The 19,587-nt window shown below is 48.9% G+C and overlaps 2 protein-coding genes and 1 pseudogene across 10 annotated transcripts; 1 reads left to right on the forward strand and 2 right to left on the reverse strand.

Moving 5' to 3' along the window:
- Positions 1 to 4: 4 nt before the first annotated feature.
- ATRAID (all-trans retinoic acid induced differentiation factor) lies at positions 5 to 4,379 on the reverse strand. Of its 3 annotated transcripts, none has more exons than XM_054568648.1 (7): positions 4,231 to 4,379; positions 3,443 to 3,564; positions 1,666 to 1,737; positions 1,387 to 1,458; positions 1,166 to 1,287; positions 549 to 646; positions 5 to 323 (listed from the first exon to the last, which is right to left on the reverse strand). In XM_054568648.1, the coding sequence occupies exons 1-7, from the start codon at positions 4,327 to 4,329 to the stop codon at positions 219 to 221; spliced, it is 690 nt and encodes a 229-aa protein (XP_054424623.1). In that variant the 5' UTR covers positions 4,330 to 4,379; the 3' UTR covers positions 5 to 218. The 3 variants fall into 3 exon arrangements, with proteins under 3 accessions (XP_054424623.1, XP_054424620.1, XP_054424626.1); XM_054568645.1 differs by having other exon boundaries at positions 4,195 to 4,376; XM_054568651.1 differs by lacking the exon at positions 4,231 to 4,379 and adding an exon at positions 3,703 to 4,183.
- Positions 4,380 to 4,462: 83 nt separating this feature from the next.
- SLC5A6 (solute carrier family 5 member 6) lies at positions 4,463 to 17,154 on the forward strand. Of its 7 annotated transcripts, none has more exons than XM_054568671.1 (17): positions 4,463 to 4,646; positions 5,148 to 5,214; positions 9,712 to 10,257; positions 10,589 to 10,654; positions 10,993 to 11,044; positions 11,427 to 11,494; positions 11,847 to 12,001; positions 12,309 to 12,449; positions 12,656 to 12,785; positions 13,320 to 13,408; positions 13,797 to 13,909; positions 14,278 to 14,345; positions 14,722 to 14,808; positions 14,957 to 15,138; positions 15,340 to 15,443; positions 15,680 to 15,795; positions 16,156 to 17,154. In XM_054568671.1, the coding sequence occupies exons 3-17, from the start codon at positions 9,865 to 9,867 to the stop codon at positions 16,306 to 16,308; spliced, it is 1,917 nt and encodes a 638-aa protein (XP_054424646.1). In that variant the 5' UTR covers positions 4,463 to 4,646; positions 5,148 to 5,214; positions 9,712 to 9,864; the 3' UTR covers positions 16,309 to 17,154. The 7 variants fall into 7 exon arrangements, with proteins under 7 accessions (XP_054424646.1, XP_054424630.1, XP_054424661.1 ...); XM_054568655.1 differs by lacking the exon at positions 4,463 to 4,646 and adding an exon at positions 4,694 to 4,755; XM_054568686.1 differs by lacking the exon at positions 4,463 to 4,646 and adding an exon at positions 4,723 to 4,755 and having other exon boundaries at positions 5,151 to 5,214.
- LOC129066988 (nascent polypeptide-associated complex subunit alpha-like) lies at positions 8,367 to 9,001 on the reverse strand (annotated as a pseudogene).
- Positions 17,155 to 19,587: the final 2,433 nt, after the last annotated feature.

The following is a 19,587-nucleotide window of genomic DNA, read 5'->3' on the forward strand; positions in this document are numbered from 1 at the left end:
AAAAAAAGGTTTATTATCGTTAACAGCACAAATGGGAACTGGTACTAGTCCACTCCTGGATTGGAATATGATGCTCCAGCATAGCGCAATGTCCCATCTTCCTTTCAACCTCGGCCTCGCGCAGGATCCTCTGGCCAGCCGGTATCGGAAGCAAATCTTGCTGGCTGGGCTAAGTGGGATCGCGGTGTTCTTTAGGTCTGAAGGAAGACTTATGTGGTTCATGAAGCCTTCGCTTTTCGGCGTTGGGTCCCCCAAAGCAGGATAGAGATGGATAATGTGGTGGATCCCAGAATCCCAAAGAACAGAAGCAGCGAGAAGGAGCCCTGTGAATAAAAGTATTAAAAAAAATACAACAAAAAACAACTCATACAGGGTTACACCAAGGGCTACATCCTAACACACAGTTCTTTCCTAGTATACCTATCCCCTCATCCAGAGCAATTCTCTTAGGAGTTTCCTTTACTACATGATCTGCATCAGCTCCTGGCTTTCTTCTTTCTGAGAGATTTTCACTATGCTCTTAACTCTAATGAGATTTAACTACTCACCTGGCGCATACACTTGTAGCCATGGAATCCATCAGCACAAATACATTGCAAAAGACCTGGACCATCAGACACACAAGATCCATTCTCAGGACATATTTCTGGGAGCCAGAGAGAAACACAACATCACTCGATCTCATTAGATACGTTTCTCAAATATGTTTCAATGTAGATTCTCTCGATTGTTTCTATGTCAAAGATAATCAGAACATAAATAATAATGTATTTTAAGACCTTTTCTTTCCAAGGGGTTAGAGCCTCAAAAACCTAAACAAAAGGTGTGTAAGCAATTTTACTGTCTTCTTATCTAACGGGGAGACTACAAAGGAGGAAAGGCAAAGCCCTGGAAGGTAGCTGAGTTGGTTAGAGTGTCACACAGATATACCAAGTTTGCAGGTTCAATCCCTGGTCAGGCCATATACAAGAAACAACCAATGAATGCATAAATAAGTGGAACAACAAATCAGTGTTTCTCCCCCCGCCCCCCCCCGCGCCTTCTCTTCCCTCAAATCAATAAAAATTTTAAAAAGAATTTAAATTTTTAAGAAATCTAAAAAAACCCCAAAAACAACAAAGGAGGAAAAAACAGTTCCCAAAAGGGTGGAGGTGAAACAGCGTACCTGTATCCCCTGTGCTATTGCAAAGGTTCCTTTGCCCTTGGCAGGTTTGATAGTTTGTATAAGTGGTGACAATATTCCAGGCATTAATACCTCCAGGACAGTTGACATCTTGTGGTAGTATCCTGAACACAACAAAGGTGGTCTTAATATGCAACCCAATGTTGCTGAGCTCACAGCACTGCCTATCTTTGATTTTCTCCCAAACCCATACTATTACTTACAGAGTCTGGAGCTGGGTAAAGCCACGGAATGTGTTGGCCAAGTCATCCTTGAGGGGGTTTGCTTGCAGGTCTCTGAAAAGCATGCACTGTTAGCACTGCACTTTAGGAAAACATCCTGTTAACATTCACACATCTTCCTAGCATGGTATTCCAGTTCTCATTCTGAGTTGTCCAAGTTTAGATACCAGTATTCACACATCTTTTTGGCAATGCATCCTCAAAGACTTTCCCATCAACTCTTCACTATAGCACTTTTTGGTAGGGAAAATAACCACTTACATGATGACAGCAGTATGTGCCTGAGCAAAGTCTGGACCTGGGTCCTTCAGAGAACAGTTCTGGAGATCCAGCCTGAGGAAATAAGGTAATCAGTGCAACTATGTGTCTCTCCTCTTTTTCCACTGTAGGCTAATGCAACCCTTTTTCTGCTAATATTAGTTGAACACAGCTGGGTTCAGGGTCACAAACTAAGTGCTATAGTAGATGTTTTAATTCTGCACTGTCCAATTCAGTCACCGCTACGTGTAGCTACTTAATTTAAATTAAAAACATTCAGTCCCTCATTTGCACTTAAAATGTTCTCAAAGCCACCCTTCAAATGTTCAAGAACTACTAACATGTCGTTAACAGCTATGGAGAGTATATATACGGAACATTTCCATGATGGCAGAAAGTTCTTTGTATCTGTGCATATATTGGAAGAAAGTTGTTTTTTGTATCGATTAGTGAATCTCACATTATGATATATATGATTCTCAGATTCACAAAGGATCTTCAAATGGAAAGAAAATTCAAATCACATAAATGAAGGTTTTTTCCAAATGCATTTCCTGCCACAGTTTGGATATAAACTACTGGATATTAAGGACCATGTCACATTATTTTCTCCAGTATCTATTGCTGTCTGTTCCTTTATTCTACAAATATTTACTGAGTGCTTATTAATTGCAAACATTTGGAGTATTAAAAAAACCCTCTCAAAGTCTTAGCCTTCAAACGGCTTACAATGTAGTAGAGGAACAAGATGATCACCAAAAATAAAAACAATAGAAACATTATATTATAATATGAAAGAAATCACAGGACAGTATACAAATAAATGAGTAGTACAGATTAGTGGAAGTAAAAAAAATATTACTCTGATATTTAGTAGTAGGGAAAATTCACAAAAGATGTTGCAAAAAGAATGGATATGTCTTCATTTGGTGGAGGAAGGCATTTTTGGGTAAGGAGAGAGGCCTGAACAAAGAAACAAAGGTACAATGCTTTTGGAGGTAGACCCAAGCCAGACACTCATAAAGGGTCTGGATGGACAAATAATTGGAATTCTAATTTTAAAGCTATCAGGTGGTAATGGAAGAAATTTGGTTTTCAGAAAGTTTAATGCAGAAGTATTTAGGTAGATTAGGGAAAGAGGAAAATGAAAGCAAGACATGACATTTTGAGTCTGAAGTGAGGGTACACTAAAGAGGAAATGTTAATAGGAAGCTAGAGGTACCTGCTTGGAGAGAGGTAAAAGGACACTAAAAGAGATCAAGTTTTAGTAGACACCTGCATGGTGGTTAAAGGTGAAGCTGTAAAAATTAGGTGGATTCTCAAGAGGGTAAAGGGAAAAAAATGCAGAGACTAACATGGATAAGGGGACAGGAAGCAGAGTGTGCCTCAAAAACAAACATGAATTAATCAGAAAGGGGGAAAAAAAAACACACTTTAGCACAGTGTCCTGGAGGCTACAGGGTCTTTTCAGACACACACAGTAAATAATCAAAAGATTTGATAATAAACAAACAAACAAAACTCTTTTAAAAACAAAGCCATAAAAGCCTTTAAATCAAAACAGGCAAAAATTAAGACTTGTTTGTAATTTCAACCAGGAAGAAACGCAGGACTGTTTACCTAGCTAAAAATGCTGTAACATTTAAAAGACTGAGAATCACAGTTGAAGTGCCTCCAAAACAGGCAAAAATATTTATCCCCAAAACCAGTCAGGCAAGACTTGATGAATCTAGGTTGGGAACTCTTTTCTACTATCCAGGGATGTCTTCTCCTCCCTCACCCCAGGATGATGCCCTTCTGATTCAGGCAGCAGCGGGCGTGCAACATTAGCTCTGGTGTCTGCTTACAATAAAGGGCCACTTCTGACAAATTTCGCACACTCCCAGGGCACTGGACGCATATCTGCGGAAGAGAGAAAACTATTAGGACTCAAAAAGAAGAAAAAAAAAAAAAAAAGGCCAGGAACAAAGAGGGATCAACCGTTAACTGCCAGTACACCTCTCCAGAACTCCTCTAACGCAGAGAAGGGACGTGTCCTACCTTTAAATCAGGTTTGACCAAAAGATGCATTTCTTCCCAGGCGCCAAATCAGCGCACCAGACTACGTCCAGGGAAGGCCCTCATCTTTGAGGATCACTACCGAACATATTTATTACGTTCTTTCCAGTGACTTCTCAATCTGACAGCCCTGGTTTGGCCGATTATTGTAAAAGAACAGCACGTACACAAAGAACTCATCAAGCATTACAGAAAGTACAGTCCTGCCACCGCACGATATAACTTTCGTGCGCGGAGAGCCAGAGAAGAGTAAAAGGACTCATCTGTAGAAAGAATTTAGTTTAAGCGAGATCAAAGTTGAAAGGTCTTTGGAAGTTGATTGGGCTAGGACGCTGGGAAAACTGCGCGGAGTGAATAATCGTTGGCGGGAGCCAGCTGGATTACTGCTGGGAAGGCCTCAAGGGCGAAATCGGAGGTGCTGTTCGGCTGGGAGGAGCCGAGAGCAGGCAAGCGCGACACCAGGGGGCCCAACACCTCTGCTTCAGTCCGACTTCTAACTTGCTTCTGTACCTCGGGTAGCGCCAGATCCCTTTCCACGCCCAGAGCGAGGAACAGGGCCGCAGCCCAGGGTAGCGGGATCGAAGGACTGCCAGGACGACGAGGGGACATTTTCCGGCTCCTTTCGTCCTTCTCAGCAACTCGCGAGACTTGCGCGCGTGGCTCCGCCCCCAGGGGGCGTGGACTAGTGGTGCAGGCATGTGTTGCGGACTAGTGGTGCGGGCTAGTAGGTCAGGGTTGGGTGGATGGGTGCTGGGGGTTGCTGCTGCCCACAGAGGTCAGCTCTATTCTCCGCGCGTCTCCGTCCTCGTTGGAGGAAACTGGCAGAACCGTCTCCTTCTTCCCTGTTAGCGAAGGCCTCCCCGCCGCCGCTCTTTCAGTCTAGCGTTCCTAGCGTCCGAACGCCGAGGCTGCTCCTTCAGCCCTCAGTAAACACATGGCGGGGCGGGTAGGGGGCGGGGCCCCGCTGTCAATCGGCCGGCGACCGGTGGCCCGCGCTCTCACGCGGTGCCGTGCCTAAACGCGGAGACCCGGCAGGTGGGCCGGACAGGGGCGAGTCGGTACGAAGCGGCGCCCGAGAACCGCCTCAGAGCTTAGAGGGAGGGACAAAGAGGGGAGGGGCGAATTTTGCAGTTCCCTAGCCTGGGGGGCCCAGGAAAATCCTTAAAACACGCGGCGAGGTGGTAGTAGCGTTCGCGCCACCTCGCTTGTGGAGGGAAGGTGGGAAGCCAGGAAATAGAGAGGGTAAGGGTGATGGAGGAGTGAAGGGCGAAGGGCAGACCGCGGCAGGAGGGGACGAGCCCGGGGATGCCTTGGGCACCCTATCCCCTTCACCCCGGTCCTGACACCACGCGACGTGCGGAGCCCCATGGAGGAGGTAGGGGCAGGGTCGTAGACGCGTCCCTAGCTCCTTTCCTTTGCTTTCCTAGAAGAAGGGAACCATGCTGATCTCAGAAAGAACGACGGGACCGTCTTAGTCTTGCCAGAACCACGGAGGTAAGGGGAAGGCGAGCCTCCATCCAGGGTGCCCTTGGCCCTCACCCACAGGTGCAGGGTGGCGATTGTGAGTGACGCCTTGCCCGCAGGGACTGAGTATTAAGGCCTTAGTAATTAAAATTAAAAGTTAGCATTAAGTTTTAAATTAAAATTAGCATTTTAGTGAGGGGCCCCAAAGCCTTCCACATCTTGAGGAATTCTAGGCTCAAGGTCAGATTTTGAAGGAATTCTTTTTAGGACATTTGGTCTTGCTGTGGCCCCCTTTTGGAGGAGTCAAAGCAATTCTGGTGAAGTTTGTGACTGAAGTGAGGGTGGGGTAGTGGAAAAGATTTCCTTTCTTGCCTTAAGCATTTGCAGAGGGGCCCCACCCTGGCTGGGAGTTGCGTACCGACCTTAGAACCTAAAGATCAGAATGGTTGCAAGGGTCGCTGGTGCAATTCCCAGTCAGGGGGCACTTGCCCCGATTGCAGGCGGGCCCCCCATTATAGGTGCGGGAGAGGAAAAAAAATATCTAAAAAAAAAATGTGTGTGTGTGTCTGTATGGAAAGGGTCCCATTTGTACCCTGTGTATTCCAGTTTTTTGGTTTGTTTTTTTTTAAGATTTTATTTATTTTTAGAGAGGGAGAGAAACATCAATCAGTTGTGTCTTGCATGCCCCCCCAACCCAGGACGTGACCCACAATCCAGACATGTGCCCTGACCGGGAATTGAACTGGAGATCTTTTGATTCACAGGCTGGTGCTCAATCCACTGAGGCACACTAGGCAGGGCCCTGTGTGTTCCAGTTTTAATGAAACAACTCAGCTCTTACGTTTGGCTCATGGTCTCTCAGAGAGATACAGGTCCATAGGGTTCAGATCAGTGTAGAGTTTTTAGAAAGCCACGATCTTGTTCTTAGAATCATGTCTGATTGTGACTTTGTTACTGGGTCAGGCTTTTCCTGACCTGTCCAGACTGCTCTCTTCCAACATCTGGAAGGATTCCCCGCACCTTGTGCAAACAGGTAGAATTCTGTCAGGGAACCCTGCCAGTTTACCCCAGCAGTTTCCAGCTCTGTATGTCTGTTTTAGTTTATGCTGAAACCCTTCTCCAACTACCTGCCTATCCATATCACTAACCCTTTACCACTACACATTCTTATTTGCACACAGCAGCCATCTTTTACTTTCCAGTAATTCCCCTCACCTCTAGCCCAGCAGTAAAAAAAAAAAAAAAATTGCTAGAGGAGTGAGAAAACGAGCTGTGGCAAAGTACTAAGACGCAAGGCATCTTTAGGTTAAACCAGAGTGGCCTACTGGGAACATTGTTCGGAGGACTGACATTTGTAACGTGTGATCCAAGAATGGTGAGCTTTGATTTCCTCTCTTCATTGACCCCAGGAGGTCTGGAGTTCAGGTTTCATCTGTGTAGGCAACATCTACCCAAGAGCACAGTGTGGAAGAGCCAGAAGACAGCCAGGCTCACCTTTTTCCCAGTGAACAAGAACAGAAGATGTAGCTTATAATGATCTGTGTCTACATTAGTTGAAATTTAAACTTTGTCCCATGAGTGACTGACTACAGTTAACATTCTGCTTCTGTCCTTGTTCTGGGAGTAGTAAGGTTGGAGCCCCAGGTGAATAACCTGTTGAACCTGCCAATAGGACTGTATCTTTCTCCTGTGTTTTGTTTCATGCTGTGTCACCTTAAGGAAGTTATTTCACTTCTCTAAACTTCAGTTTCCTAGGGAGTATTCGTGTAAAGTGTGTAACTTGAGTCAACTGGTGTTTTGAGATTGATAGCTATGGTTCTGTCTTCATTTATTTTAATTATTTTTTTATCAGTTATTATAATTAGTTATTAACAATGTAAAGTACATAACATGCTCCTGGGTTACATAGAAGGCATTCAAAAAATGTTAACTGTCATCATGTTAGGCCATCTAAGTGCATGTCATTCTCTTGTGTTTTTTCCCTCATATCAGTAAGTACCCTAGGGCAGCGATTTTCAACTGGTGTGCTGCAAGAAGTACACTGGTATGCCGCAAGAATTTTTAAAACATGCAATACCTGACTTTTAATCAGGGGCACTGACCTCTTTTCTAGATTGTCAAATAAACAAATGACAACAGTCAACACAGCAACAGCCATCTGGTGTGAATGAGTCAAAATTAATACCTGTTTATTTTTTTGGTTCTGTCGGCAAAAAATATATATTTTTTGGTGTGCTGCAGAACTGTAGGAATTAGTTTATGTGTGCCATGGAGATGAAAAGATTGAAAATTTCCGCCCTAGGGGAATAGTTTCTGAAGACAGTATGGTATGAATGGATAATGGATGGATGGATGGGGAAGTAAATAGACCAGGGTTCTAATCTAGCCTTTGATGGTAATCAGCTCTGTGGTGTTGAAAAGATCAATGAGACCTAAGCCCCTGTGTCTTTTGTAAACAAGGGTGTTGTCTTAGTGATCTCTTTAAGATTCTTTTAAATTTTAAAATACTATGATCCTGTCCTCATTCTAAGGATAATGGTATATTATTTGAGAATTAGTATTTCTTGTGCAGGAGTCAGAAGAGCACCTTTCCCATCTTCTCTCAGCTCTTCCTTTCCAACTCCCTCTGGCACACAGTGCCAAGTGTAGCGTAGAATGAAAGCCTAATCCATCTAAGAATGTTGTTGACTGTGAGCTCCCTGCTCCCTGTTCTGGAGCTGGAGTTTGGAGGCCATCGGGTGATAGGGCCATTTGGATCACAGCAATTGGTTCCCTGAAGGGGCCAGAACAAATAGCTTCTGAGTTTCACTCCACCCCCAATTCCTAATCTCACTGTAGCTACTTACAGAGCCAGGCTGTCCGTCTCTGCCCAGCCCCAGACACACAGCTTCTCCAGGCAGCTCTGCCTCAGGACAGGGATTGCTTCCCTAGGTAAGGAGTCTGTCTCAGCAGGAAAGGACCACTCTCCTTGGCTGTTCCTCTTGCCCTAGCTCCCTGGCTGGTTTGCTTCTCCCCAAAGTTCCTGTAATCGTTAACTCTGAACCCCTGGTCCTCTCACTTTTTTTTTTTTTAATCCCACAAGAAGCTGTAACTTTATTAATGATAGAAACAGTACAAATTTCAAACCGAGCTGCAGTTTACTCTTTTGAAACACCAAAAAAGAATCCTCTTTTTTTAGATGGTCACATTGTTAATTCCGTAATAGCATTTACAGTATCATTACTGCTGTTCTTCAGGGCTCAGGCTGCCTTTGCTCCCAACACATTTGCTTGTGACATGACCAATTCCATGTCTTTAACTTTAACGCCTGTTTCATCAGCCTCTTCCTCTTCACTCCTCTTGTCCAGTTGGAGTCTGTGCGTTTTCCTGAATGGTTGAGACAACTTAACCTTGAACTTTGAATTTCTCAGCAGCTGCTAGCTGTGCTTGCTGAGGTAAATCCTTGGTCTTGGTTTCCAAAAAAACTATACAGATGTGTGAAGCTGGGCTCTTGTGGACATCTGGTTTTGTGATGACAAAGAGGATATTCTTAGATTTTTGGAAAGTGACCCTAGTCACCTGTCAAAGACTCAGTTTGGACATAGCTTTTCTGTGCCTTCTTTTTACTTTGGCTTGGCTTGGCTTTACTGGCTGAATCTTCATCGGTTTCAGCTGCTGCTGCCAGCTAGGCTTGTTGTGATTGCCTGTGCGGAATCTTGTTCTTGAACTCTGGTACTGATTCATCAGTATCAGATTCTGCTTCAGACCCTGTCTCAGCCTGGGGCTGTGGCGACCCCAGCTCTGTAGCAGAGATGGTTTCTGTGGCTTCCCTGGGCATTTTGTGTGGGGAACCCCTCGCACTTTAGAATCCCATTGCTCTTTCCAGATCTGGTATCAACGGTGGCATTACAGGTAGAGTAGCTGAAAGGTAGGTGGCAGGGCTTACCTAGTTGTGTTGGGAGAATGGAGTGGTTGAGCAGAGCGTGCCTGCAGTGGAGTTAGGGGTGGCCATGGAGGTGGTCTCATTCGGAATCAGAGCTGGCCAGGGGTGCTATCAGCAAGGTGAAACTGGGGATCATGGGAGGTGGGCGCTGAGGCCGGGGGGAATAGAGGACTAGAGGAAGGCATGCTGTTCTTACTAGTCTCCTTTTCACTTCCCCGCTGGGCTGTGGCGCCGGGTTGGGCTCTGCTGGCTTAGTGTGCTGTGGTGACTGGGTCTGTGCCTGCAGGTGGGGGCAGGGATATCCGAGAAGAAACATGGGCTAGAGTTGATTCTGCCTCTGTTATGGGGTGAAGACCTAAGAAGTTTCTTATATTTCACAGCTATGCATGCTCTAAAGGCATTGGCCAAGTAGTTGTCTCCTGGCTGTCTCATTCTGCCGCTTCCTCCCTACTTTTTCCCCACCAAAGCCATACTGGGACCTGCAGACTTTCAAGGTCTGACACTGAGCTGGCTGGTCCAAGTTTGGTGTGTATAGGATGCACAGGTCTGAGAGTGGGTGGCCATGAAGGCAGGGTAGGCCTGACTAGGAGCTGATTTCTCTGCAGGTCATCCTGGACAATGTCACTTGGTGGAGAAGAAGGACCGTGAGACCTTGGTTGAGAGCCAGGTGGTAGCCACTTGCTTGTCACTTCCCAGCCAAGTGGCAGGCCAGAACCCAGGAGCAGCCAGTGTCTACAGGTCATAGACACAGAGAGGACATGAGTCTGGGGGTGACCTCCCCCGCACCCCTCCCCACAGCCTCAGAGCCAGGCATGGTACAATCTGCCTTCTCCCTTGTGGACTATGTGGTCTTCATCCTGGTGCTGGTTCTCTCCCTTGCCATCGGGCTTTACCATGCCTGCCATGGCTGGGGCCGGCATACCATCGGCCAGCTGCAGATCGCCGACCGCAAAATGGGCTGCCTTCCCGTGGCGCTGTCCCTGCTGGCCACCTTCCAGTCGGCTGTGGCCATCCTGGGGGTGCCGTCTGAGATCTACCGAAATGGGACCCAGTATTGGTTCCTGGGCTGCTCGTATTTGCTGGGGCTGCTGATCCCTGCACACGTCTTCATCCCTGTCTTCTACCGTCTGCATCTCACCAGTGCCTATGAGGTGAGCAGGGAGCAAGGGAGGCGCACACTAGACCCTCAGGCTCAGGGATGGAGAGCGGGGAGAGGGCACATGTGAGGGATCTGGACCCTCCGATTACCTGTGCCTAATGAGAGTGACAGGGACCACGTCATGTATTTATAGGTTCTTTCCGGGTGAGGTCAAGCCGGGGGGCCAGGAGGCTGCTGCGCTGAGTGGGGCCAGAGTGGATGTGGATGGGATATCCTCTGATCTTTCTAGACCCCTTGAGGGAAATGACGTGTGCATTGTGGAGGGTGGAGTGGGGAGGAATGCCTTGTGTGTTTTCTGGTGTTTTTTTAAAATTCCTTCTTAGTACCTGGAGCTCCGATTCAATAAAACTGTGCGAGTTTTTGGGACCTTGACCTTCATCTTCCAGATGGTGAGTGGAGTGAGGCTAGCACGGAGCCTGGGGCACGGTGGGGGGCCTGAACGCGGGCCAGCCAAGGCAGCTGGAGCCTCCCCTGCTCTCACACTGGCAGGAGTAAGATTCCTGCCTGGGGTTGGTGCCCCCAACGCCCCCAGAGGCGTCCTGCTCTCCATTCCTGCCGGTTCCACAGACACTGTGGTGGCCGCGAGCCAAAGTTTGGAAGAAGGGAGAAGGCAGTAAGCCTAGGTGAGAGGAGGCTGTTGGGATATTGGAGCCAAGGTCCATCTTTCCTCCACTCCCTGCCCCCCGCACCGCTCTTCCCCTCCCATGCTTTCTTCTGTACCCCACAGGTGATCTACATGGGGGTTGTGCTCTATGCGCCATCACTGGCCCTCAACGCAGGTGAGTCACAGCCCCGTCCCCAGCCCCAGTAGGGCCAGGGGAGCGCCTTTGGGAGGGGTGGAGGTGGGGAGAGAGGAGTGTGCAGAAAAGAACCTGACCTCGGCCTAGGAATCATTCACTGTGTGGCCCTTGGCGGGTCTCCACCAGAGGTGAGAGCAGGTTGCCTCACTTCACTGACAGCTAATCAGACATGGCCGTGCCCTGTCTGAATTGGTTAAACACCACCTTTTGGTGGAGCTCTGTGTGCATTTTTTTCCACCGTGGTGAATGATTTATTTCGTCCTAAATGACCAAATGCTTCATGTCTTACCAGGGCTTCTCTGGCTTCCCCACTAGGAAATCCTCTTCCAGAGATGCACATGTGACTTTTGTCTCTTTACAGTGACTGGCTTTGATCTGTGGCTCTCAGTGCTGGCCCTAGGCATTGTCTGTACCATTTACACAGCTCTGGTGAGTGCGGCAAGTCTTGGGGGAGGAGGGAGAACAGACGAAGTAGGGAGGTGAAATGGAAGAAAAGGAAAAGGAGGGATGAATGAGATAAGGTAGGAGGAGAGATGAGATAAGGATATAGGTGAGAAGGTGGAATGAAATTCTAGGGATGAATGGAATGAGATATAGGAGATGGGATGGAGGAGAGGGGACGGCATGTGAAGATAAGGGATGGGGTCGAAATGATGTCAACAGAGTCTTAGGGGTTATGCCGCTGGCAGCGATGTAATGTAGCACCCTTGCTGGTGATGTTGCGTCCTCCCTGTGGATGGTTTTGAAGACATTTGTGTCAGGCATGCTGTTTTTCTTCCAGGGTGGGCTAAAGGCAGTCATCTGGACAGATGTGTTCCAGACACTGGTCATGTTCCTAGGGCAGCTGGCGGTTATCATCGTGGGGTCAGCCAAGGTGGGCAGCTTGGGGCATGTGTGGGACGTGGCCTCGCAGCATGGCCTCATCTCTGGGATCAAGTAAGTACACCCCTTGCCCTGACTGGGGACTGCAGCGCATAGGGTTACAGTGAGCAGAGGGCGGGCAGCAGAAGCCTTAGGTGCAGCACGGAGGCGGGTGGGAAGCTGGCACTCCAGAGGGGGAGGCTGATCACAGGGCTGCAGCTGGTGGTTAAGAAGGGTCAGGCACTGTTCGTGCCTGGAATGAGCCTCTGGGTTGGAGGAAGGGAGCCCTCCCTCCAGCTTGCTAGCCTGTCTCTTGAGGCCACCCAGTTCTTGACTTCAGTAGTTGCTTAGCCCCGCAGTAACAAGGCAGCATTTATTTCAGTCTCGACCCGGACCCTTTCGTGCGGCATACTTTCTGGACCTTGGCCTTCGGGGGTGTCTTCATGATGCTGTCCTTATATGGGGTGAACCAGGCTCAGGTGCAGCGCTACCTCAGCTCCCGCACAGAGAAGGCTGCTGTACTGTGAGTGCAGGGACAGGGAGACGGGGGAGCAAGGGCTGGGGGAAGAGGGTGGGCCCCGGATCCACGGAGGCAGTCTGAGTGGGGGCAGGATGTCAGCACACCCCTGCATTGGGGTCAGGATGTGAGTCTGCGTTCTGGGGCTCAGGGACATGCCTGAGGGTATCTGTTAAGCCCCGCACTCCCCTCGGCCCTGGCTTCCTTTGCAGCTCCTGCTATGCGGTCTTCCCTTGCCAGCAGGTGGTCCTCAGCATGGGCTGCCTCATTGGCCTGGTCATGTTCGCCTACTACCAGGAGTATCCCATGAGCCCCCAGCAGAGTCAGGCAGCCCCTGACCAGGTGAGACGGCCTTTCTGGCCCCCTTCTGTGCCCAAGAGGGGTCAACCTGGGCCCCTTAAGAGGAGTTACTGGATAGCTGCAGAAAGGACTTCCATCCTGGGGGGGGAAGTGGATTTAAAATTTCTTCCATGCTGGGATTCTGTTGATTTAGATGTGGGGACCCTAGCCCTCCACGCCCCACTGTCACCTAATCATATCACCTTGCTGGGTGGGGACCTGCCTGCACTGACTCACCACTGTGTTCCACCTGGCCTCATGAAACCCTCCCAACAGCCTCCTTTTATAGAGAAAAGAGGCTTAACTGGACGGTCAGCGTGCTCAGATCATATTGCTAGATGGGTCAGAGCTGGGGTATGAAGCAGGTCCTCTTTCCAGATAGATTTTCTCTCTCCTTACTGTGGGGTCACTTTTGGCACTAGGCCCCTCTTCCTGATGCTCCAGACCGGCTGGGTCATGGGCAGGGCGTCCTGTGCGCTGTGCGCTTGGGGAGGGCCCACCTCTTAGGAGAGCTGTGTGCTTCTGCTCTACCTCCAGTTTGTCCTGTATTTCGTGATGGATCTCCTGAAAGACCTGCCAGGCCTGCCTGGGCTCTTTGTCGCCTGCCTCTTCAGCGGCTCCCTCAGGTACCGTCTTTGACTCTTTCCCTCAGGCTCGGCGCAGCTGACGCATGTGTGCTGCAGGGCGCCAGGTGGAGGAGGGGATGCCTCATTATGCTCATCCATTGGGCGGTGACAAGGGACAGCTCATTTGTGTTGGGCAGAGCGTGTCCTCTCCCAGGAGATGAAGGGCTCTTCTATAATACCAGGAGTTGATCAACTAAACAAAACCTGTACCCCCTCAAAAACGGACAAGTGTCCTTACCTTCCAGCCTTCCTCCTCGGCTGCCAAGTGTGAGGAACATTTCTTGACTTCACAGGTCATCCCCTGCCTTTAGGCAGCTATTCCCTCAATAGAGTCCCTTGTTAGTTTTGCTTCTCTCAGTGCAAGTTGTCTTTCCCTTCCTCCTTTCAGCACCATATCCTCTGCTTTTAATTCACTGGCAACTGTTACGATGGAAGACCTGATTCGACCCTGGTTCCCTCAGTTCTCAGAAGGCCGGGCTACCATGCTTTCCAGAATCCTTGGTAGGATCATGCTTCCTTATCTCCTCAGTCTTGTTCTAAGATATTGAGCCCTGGGAGCCCTGGCAGCCGTGTCGAGCCCTGTCACCAGTCTGCTTTAAAGCACCAGCGTTAGCCTGGGCTCAGCACTTGCCGATTTATTGGATGAAGCACGGTACCTCGTCTGCAGCTCAGGGCACTTCCTGGTGAGGTCTCTGAGTCAGATAGGGGTGCGGACAGGTGCGGAGAGGGACCTGGAGCTGGGGCATAAATGTGCCCTGTTTCCAGGGACACAGAGGTGGCGGTCTGCCCAGGGGAGGAGCTTTGCTCTACTTCCCACCCCTCTTTCCTGTGCTTACTCATATCTTGTCTCCTCCCTTCTTTTGCCCCAGCCTTTAGCTATGGGCTACTCTGCCTGGGAATGGCCTATGTTTCCTCCCAGATGGGACCAGTGTTGCAGGTAGGTAATGACTATGGAGGGAAGAAAGCAAGTTTTAGGGGAGAAAAGAGCAGACTGGAACTGGGAATTGAGGAACGCAGCTATCGTGAAGGGAATAAAATAGGGACAGGTGTCAGAAATTCATTCCCCTTCAATGGCCTGCCGTTAGCTCTGAGCAGACTCAAGTAGCCAAAGGCCCAGAGTCATTCCTGGGACCTTGTTGGCTCATAGATGCTAAAGGTCAGCCTCAGAGGAGAGCCCAAAGCACTCTCCCTTCCTCATCCCTGCCCCTGGAATCCTGATCATGCTGGGTCCAGATGGAAGAGGTGAGCTCGGAGGCGGTGTTGACGAGGCTGGGGCTCAGCCTCTGTTTTTTTCCCAACCCCGTTCCCCGCAGGCAGCAATCAGCATCTTCGGCATGGTTGGGGGGCCGCTGCTAGGACTCTTCTGCCTTGGCATGTTCTTCCCTTGTGCCAACCCTCCTGTGAGTGACCCATCTGGCTCCACAGTCACGTGGGGGGATGGACCCGGGGGGTGGCTTGGCAGGGCCCTCACCATGAGTGCTGGGAACTGGCGTGATGGTTTGGTAGGGCTGGCATTGTGACAGGAAAGTGCGCCGTGTCATTGGGCAGGGTGCCATTGTGGGCCTGTTGGCTGGCCTCGTCATGGCTTTCTGGATCGGCATTGGGAGCATAGTGACCAGAATGGGCTCCAGCATAGCACCCTCACCCTCTAACGTATCCAGCTGGTTCCTGCCCAGCAATCTGTCCACTGTCACCATGACCACGCTGATGCCCTCAGCCACCTTCGCCAGGTGAGTTAGGTCTCTCTCCTTCAGGAGAATAGCTCATTTTTGAGGGACTTCCCAGGGGCCTTGCTAAAGAATGGGCCACCAGAAGCCCAGGAAAATGTTGGGTGTTGGGTCCCAAGACCCTAGGACCATGCAGGTGGATAGAGACAGGTGGCCAAAGAATTCCCTGTCAATGAATTGTCCTCACTCCTCCATTCTCCCCAGGCCCACAGGGCTGCAGCGGCTCTATTCCCTGTCATATTTATGGTACAGCGCTCACAACTCCACCACAGTCATTGTGGTGGGCCTGATTGTCAGTCTCCTCACTGGTGAGAGGGTGTGCGATGGGGTCGTAAAAAAACAGGGTGGGCTGAGGGAGGGCACTCAGGGAATCTGGACTTTGGGGGGAAAGAATCGACCCTGCCCTTGGGGCTCCTGGTATCTTTAACAGTCAGGTTTCTTGGCTGAGCTCCAGGAGATGGGCGGGGCTGGGAACCATGACAACAGAGGGCTTGCTAGATTGTACACTGGTTACGTGGTGAGACTCAGGCACCTTGACCTTCAGGGGGAATGCGGGGCCGGACCCTGAACCCTCGGACCATTTACCCAGTGTTGCCAAGACTCCTGGCCCTCCTGCCTGCGTCCTGTCAGAAGCGACTCCACTGCAAAACCTGCAGCCAGGTAGTGCCTGTGTTGCCCGCAGGGCCCCCTTCCGCCCCTCTCCACACTACCGCCTGACCTTCTGGGGCCCTTCCGTCCCTTTTCTTTCTCCCCACACCCAGCACGCCTCTCTGATGATAGCCTGGGCCCGGCCTGGCCTGCGGCAGCTGCCCCAGCTCCTCCCCGTGGGGGAGCGCCGGCTCGGGCAGGAGGGTCTGGGCGCAGAGACGCAGGGGTGCCGGCCTCTCCTCTGCTCCCCGTCGTGCTGCTGCCCCTCCAGCTGGGGCCCAGGCGGGGTCTTCCACCCGTTCCGCCAGCGTCGTTTCCCCAGCCCTTCGTCTCCTGCTCCTCAGTCCATCCCTTTGCCCTGTGTGTCCCCAGGACCTCTCTGTGGACACCAGAGGGTTCCCGGAGAAGATGAGTAATGGGATGCTGAAGGGCTGCGGAGAGAAGGAGGCCATGGCCGTGCCCGAGGAAGGCCCAGTCTACCAGGGCAGCAGCCCCACCTGCATCCTCCAGGAGACCTCACTGTGATCTGGACTCAGGAACCAGCCTGAGTCTACCCTGTGATACGGGAGGAGCTACTTGATGTGTTCTGCAGGACACTGCATGACCAGATGACCTAGCTTACACCAAAGGACCTTGTTCTTAGGGGTCTGTGTTGCAGTAGAAGCTGCCATTATCACGGGAGGTGTGAGGATAGGACAGGACTTTGTCAGAAAAGAGGATAGTAGAGAATCCTCAGGGTAAAGGGATAATAGCTTCTGATTGAACTCCAAGCTCTTTTGAAGTGGATGGAAACCACAGTGCAGGTTACCGCTGCCATGGGACTTGATCTGACAAGATTGACCACCTCCACTGTAAACTAGCTGTTGCTTCCCTTGCAATCTCATCTAAGCACAGATTCTGTCTGCCACTAAGGACCCCTGTGACCCTTGTGTCAGGTTGTCTGTGACACCCAGATCACCCTCATTCTTACCTGTCTACCTCCAGTTTTGAGAGGGAGGTTTTGGTGTTCTTGGGAGGCCTCTTGGAATATACAGGTACATTCATCTGCTTTGTGTAGAGTAGGGGAAGCTTCCCCCCCGACTGCCCCAGCCCCACCTCTCATGGGCACTTAGGGATGGGGCAGAGGTTGATCTTAGAGACCAGGGCAAGACCAGGTACACCGTGGAGTGTCCATCTTGACTCCTGAGCCATGCCAACCTAGTGTCACTTTGTCATTTGCGCTCCTGTTAACTTTTGGAGTTTCTTCCCCACATATCTTTGTTCCTAGGGAATAAAAGTAACATTGGAACTGGAATCTGGGCTCTTGTACTGTCTGCAGCTGCTCTTGTCTACCCCAGCCCATCCCTGGAGAGGCCAAGAGCCCTCATTTCCCACGCACAGGTCTACTAAGGAGAAACTGGGGACCAGCTCTGGCTCCATGATGTTTCAAGCCATGTCCCTGGCATGTCTGCAGGGGGCAGCACTGTGTTCGTCAGGGTGAAAGATGCCTGCTCCCTCTTCTGCTTCTCATCCCTTGTGGCTCAGTCTGTCCCCTGCTGAGCCCCAGGAATGAGAAGCAGCAAGGGGAAAGAATGCAGCTCTTCCCTTGCTGCTCTGAGATTTTCACTTTTGATGCTAGAAGAATGCTGGTACTCGGCTTTAAAAAGAGTATCCAAGCCCTGGCTGGTGTGGCTAGGTGGCTTGAGTGCTGGCCTGCAAGCCAAAGGGTCGCTGGTTTCATTCCTGCACATGCCTGGGTTGCAGGAAATTTTAATGAAGTGTTGAAAAGTTCTCCCTTTGAGATCAGGAACAAGATAAAGAAGATTGCTATTACAGTTTCATCTCACGGTTGTACTTGACATACTTGATATTCTAGTCAGCACAGTCATCTGGAAGCTCAAAACAAAGGCTTGTCAATTGAATGATGAATTTGACCATATTAAGGTTTAAAACTTATCTTCAGTGAAAGAAACCATTAAAAGAGTGAAATAGACAACATAAAGAAGTAGAGAAAATTTGTGTCACGTGAAGCTGACTTAAAGAACACCTCATGCTCTGGCCAGGCAGCTCAGTTTGTTAGAGCAATGGCCCAGTACACCCAGGTTGTGGGTTCCATCCCCAGTCAGGACACGAAGCAACCAAAGAATGCGTAAATAAGTGGAACGAGAAATTGATGTTTCTCTACCTTCCTCTCTCCCTCTCTAAAATCAATAAATAAAAATTTAAAGACCTTACAACATAAAAAAAGAAACTGTCCTGTTAAAAATGGGGAAAAGATTTGAACTGACATTTTACAAGAGTAAATGCAAATGGCCTATTGACATGTGAAAAATTGATTGTTAGTAATGAAAGAAATGCCAATTAAAAACAAGATTCAATTACATACTAGGTTGGCTGAAAATGACTTCATGTATAGTTGCGAGCCATTGACTTGATTCTTGCTAAAGGCTTACTCATTGCTTTTGTACCATTGCCGCAATGTCCGCATTATATCCTAGTATCAGAAAACTAGCTTTAACTTCAGTGATAAATAAGGTCCTCATTAAGGTTTCAGGGAACCCTAGAGGGTTTGTTGACCTCTCTGAAAATGGCTGCCCTGAATCAGGAGATGTAAAAAAACTCATAGCAACATAATTACTCCAAAGTGGAGACAACCCGAAGTCCATAAAATCTAGGGCTACTACACTCTTATCAGAATGCTATGCAGCAAAGACCAAAAATTAAACATAGTCACACATAACAAGCTGAAGTGCTTTTTAAAATTTTTTTGTTGATTGATTTTAGAGAAACATTGATATGTTGTTCCCCTTATTTACACATTCATTGGTTGATTTCTTGGATGTGCCCTGACCAGGATCAAACCTTCAACCTTGGCGTATAGGGACGATGTTCTAACCAACTGGGCTACCCAGACAGAGTGACAAACTGAAAACACTGTGCTTTCCATTTGTTAAAGCTCAATATGGACACAAATAAGCTCTGTTGTTTATGGATGCATATGAAGGTGGTAAAAATATAGAGAACATCCAGGAGAATGATTACTTTGAGCAAACAGGGTAGATGATATGATTGGGAGGGGCAGGGTTTGTAGGTATTAACTCTTCCCTGGGTGGGAATATTGTAAAGGTTTGCTTTAAGCATTGCAAACATGTTTTATTTTTATTTTTAAAAAGATTTTATTTATGTATTTTTAAAGAGAGGGGAAGGGGGGGAGAAAGAAAGGAAGAGAAACATCAGGTGTGTGATTGCCTCTCGCACAGCCCCTCCTGGGAACATGGCCTGCAACCCAGGCATGTGCCCTGACTGGGAATTGAACCAGCGGACCCCCTTGGTTTGCAGGCTGGTGCTCAATCCAGTGAGCCACACCAGCCAGAGCTACAAACATGTTTTATATGCTCCATGTATATTTTGCAATAAAAATTTTAATCTAATGTATGATAGTCATTGACACAGCTCTCATTTTCAGTACATTAAGAAGAAAGGCAAGATGCAGAATCATATAACATGCCCCCTTTTGTAGCACGGTGATAAGGAAAACAGCACATTAATGCTTGTTTGTGTACATTTACTGTCTGGAAGGGTACAGGAGAAACTAACAATGATGAATGCTGGTGAGAAAGGACAGGATGGTACGGAAACCAGGGCGGGAGGGGGGTCTTCTCTCTCATCCCTCTGCATCTTTTTATACACTTTGATATTGATACTAATACAATTCATGTATTACCAATACTGAAGTACTTTTCAAAGCCCTATACATCTGGAAGTTTAAAAAACACTTCTAAATGACATCTGTATGAAAGATAAATCACACTGGAAATTATAAAC

The sequence above is a fragment of the Pteronotus mesoamericanus genome, unplaced genomic scaffold, assembly GCF_021234165.1.
Source record: "Pteronotus mesoamericanus isolate MK-2021 breed Mesoamerican mustached bat unplaced genomic scaffold, CSHL_Meso_final contig_101, whole genome shotgun sequence".
NCBI lineage: Eukaryota > Metazoa > Chordata > Mammalia > Chiroptera > Mormoopidae > Pteronotus > Pteronotus mesoamericanus.